This window comes from Salvia splendens, chromosome 5 (assembly GCF_004379255.2).
Source record: "Salvia splendens isolate huo1 chromosome 5, SspV2, whole genome shotgun sequence".
NCBI lineage: Eukaryota > Viridiplantae > Streptophyta > Magnoliopsida > Lamiales > Lamiaceae > Salvia > Salvia splendens.
In genome coordinates this window covers 17,500,000-17,502,883 of record NC_056036.1, presented here as the reverse complement: position 1 = coordinate 17,502,883, position 2,884 = coordinate 17,500,000, and the positions used below count along the sequence as shown (strand labels likewise).

Below are 2,884 nucleotides of genomic sequence, written 5' to 3'. Positions count from 1 at the left end.
TTAAACAATTAAATTATGACAAGTGTTATGATATGCATGCAACACATATGTAAGGCTTTTAATTTGTACACGTATAGAATACTATATATTAAAGCATGTAATCCTTCCTTTTCTTTAGTAAAGGTGTACATATACATTTCATAACCTAAGCACTAAAACTTATATTTTCATGCACACTACTATTACGTATACATATTAAACAAATACAGTACTTTAACTAGTTAACTAAATATATGTATATGTTTTGTTCATATATCTATAACAAATCATTTTTAAGACTGTATAGTTATATTAACTTCACATGATTTAATAAAATAACGTTCTTCTATACTATTCGAGAAAAGTAAAATATATTGCTATGCCAAAATTATATTTTGAGTTAGGGATGTTACACCTTCGGTGCTCGACCTTCCAAAATATCATCAAAAACAGGAGATTGATCAAACACATTAGTATCATTTCTCAAACCTGGAGTTCCAATAAAAGCAGGCCAGATCCACAGATCTTGAGATGCTATTGCTTCCAAGATGATTGTCGGACTCCCGCTTCTTTTGGCATATTGTCCAGCCCATGAAGTGGGACAATTCTTCCATTCCCAATGCATGCAGTCAATACTACCCAACATGCCTAGAAACCCACGTTGTTTTCCAATATGCAGAAGTCTTGCCAATTCTTTGTTGGACTTTCGCAAGTACTCATCGCCGAAGTTAGAAATTACACATTCAACGAACTTGATGAGAGATTTGCGAATGAGTTGTGCGCTCATTCTCAAATATTCGTCGTGCAAGTCGGCCGCCGCCTCGTAGGCCAACATCCTCATCGCTGCTATACATTTCTGAATTGTAGACATACTAAGCCGACCAGTAGCAGGGGCGTATCTAGGAATTGATATAAGGAGGGGCAAAAATATATTATAAACAAAATTTAAGATATTGAGAAGGGCATTTAAAGAAGAATTTTAAATAAATTTATAAATTGAAAGAAAAATAGCATGGATACAAATTTTTGAGGAGGGGCATTTGCCCCACCATTCTTCCATGTACCTCCGCCCATGACCAGTAGCATCACGCTTTGGCACAAAAAAGTTGTCTGTATCGACGAGCTTGTTCATTATTTTTTCGAACAAAGGTTTTCGCATGCGATACCTTGTTCGAAACAAATCTGGAGGATAGATTGGATCTTCAGCAAAGTACTGCTCGAAAATAGTATCATGAACCTCTATGCGTTTCCTTTCAATGTATCTCATTTTAGCTCTAACCGTCTGGGTTGTAGGTTGTGAAGGCAAGGTTGTTGGCCAAATAGCTATATCCTCGATTAGTTGATCGAGTTGCTGATTTTGTTCAACAATTTTTTCTTCCCATTCATTGTCTTCAAGAAGATTGGAAGCTTCAAAATTAGAACTTGATGACATTTTTTAGGAAGAGTTGGCTCAATAATTGTGAGAGGATTTGTGTGAAATTTTCGTGAAGCATATATGTAAATATATAGAAGCAATTTGTTGAGCATAGGATTCCACTACTATCATTTGTGAGCACATGAGATATCATTGGATTCCACCACCACTTGTGGAAAAAAAATGACATGTCATGTTGTCATTCTTTGATTTCCATAATCAAATGGGATGTCGTTGGATTCCACCACCACTTGTGATAAAAAATGACTTGTCATATAGTCATACTTTGATTTTCGTGATCACATGGGTTGTCATTGGATTCCACCACCACTTGTGATAGAAAATGACTTGTCATGTAGTCATACTTTGATATTCGTGATCACATGGGTTGTCATTGGATTCCACCACCACTTGTTATAGTTAATGACTTGTCATTTAATCATTCTTTGATTTTCTTGATCACATGGGATGTCATTGGATTCTTCCACCACTTGTGAGCACAATTCATCTATTCATGCTTTGTTTGAAGGGCTTATCACATACATAAGCAATAAAAATTAAAGGTTACATACTAAGCAACGGAAATTGAAGATACTAAGCAACAGAAGTTGAAAGTTACATACTAAGAAACATACATTGAAAACAGATAAACTACGATCATTTCCCAAATAATTTTGCTATTAGATTGCGTTTCAGATCTTCTTCTTCTGGAGTTAAGTCCCTCCTAGCCATCAGCGGAGTAAGGATAGCTGCCTGATGTTCCGTTCCTGAATATCACATTCTCTTTCACGTGTGACTCTCATTTCACTCAGTGCTGCAGTGAAATCATTAGGGATTGTATATGATGGTGTTGCAACTTCTTTGCCTTTTCTTTTAGCCTTATCCTTAGCTTGATCTCTTCCAATAGGACGTTGCAATGTTGAAGAACGACTCTCAGGAGTGGAGTCGATTTGAGGTCCTCCTTCCTCACTAGTCCTCGACCTTTTTGATCTCCCACGACTTTCTTCAAGACTATCTTCATCTGGCTGGAAACGCGTTGAACCGGTGCTATTCAATTTCAATTCCCACTTGGGACTGTGTCTCATCACCTCCTCAAACACCTTATGGTGAGTAAATTTGCTCTTACCATACACTTGTTGAGCGGTTTTCTCAATGTCCTCTTTAGACTGGTCACTCGTAGCTCGATCATGCGCATGTTTGTATGCACTAACCCACTTTGTGACATTTGTGTTGAGTCGTTTGTAGCGTTGTCTCAATGACTCCGAACTTCTTTGTTAGTCAATTCCTGGATTTTCTTTTCTTGTTTGCTCATATAGATCAAGAACATTTTGCCATAGATGGGCACTAGTTTGGTTGGTGCCAACAATTGCATTCGTGCTCACGAAACACCAAGCAGACATTAATGTCATGTCTTCTTGCTAACTCCAACCATGTGGAGTGTTTGAAGCACTCAAGTTGGTTTGTGATATGTCTTGGCTTGAATGTTGGTTT

General features: G+C 37.3%; 1 protein-coding gene across 1 annotated transcript; it reads right to left on the bottom strand.

The window, feature by feature from the left end:
• Window positions 1–388: 388 nt before the first annotated feature.
• LOC121803921 lies at window positions 389–1,411 on the bottom strand. The gene is made up of 2 exons (XM_042203494.1): window positions 1,044–1,411; window positions 389–878 (listed from the first exon to the last, which is right to left on the bottom strand). Exons 1-2 carry the CDS (start codon window positions 1,409–1,411, stop codon window positions 389–391), a joined length of 858 nt encoding a protein of 285 aa, XP_042059428.1.
• Window positions 1,412–2,884: the final 1,473 nt, after the last annotated feature.

What these genes read in the sequence shown, in the direction of transcription:
- LOC121803921 (XM_042203494.1), bottom strand. Translation starts at nt 1,411, where the DNA reads ATGTCATCAAGTTCTAATTTTGAAGCTTCCAATCTTCTTGAAGACAAT. An exon ending in GCTACTGGTCATGGGCGGAG is followed by an intron (nt 879 to 1,043) that starts GTACATGGAAGA and finishes ATCAATTCCTAG; the next exon opens with ATACGCCCCTGCTACTGGTC.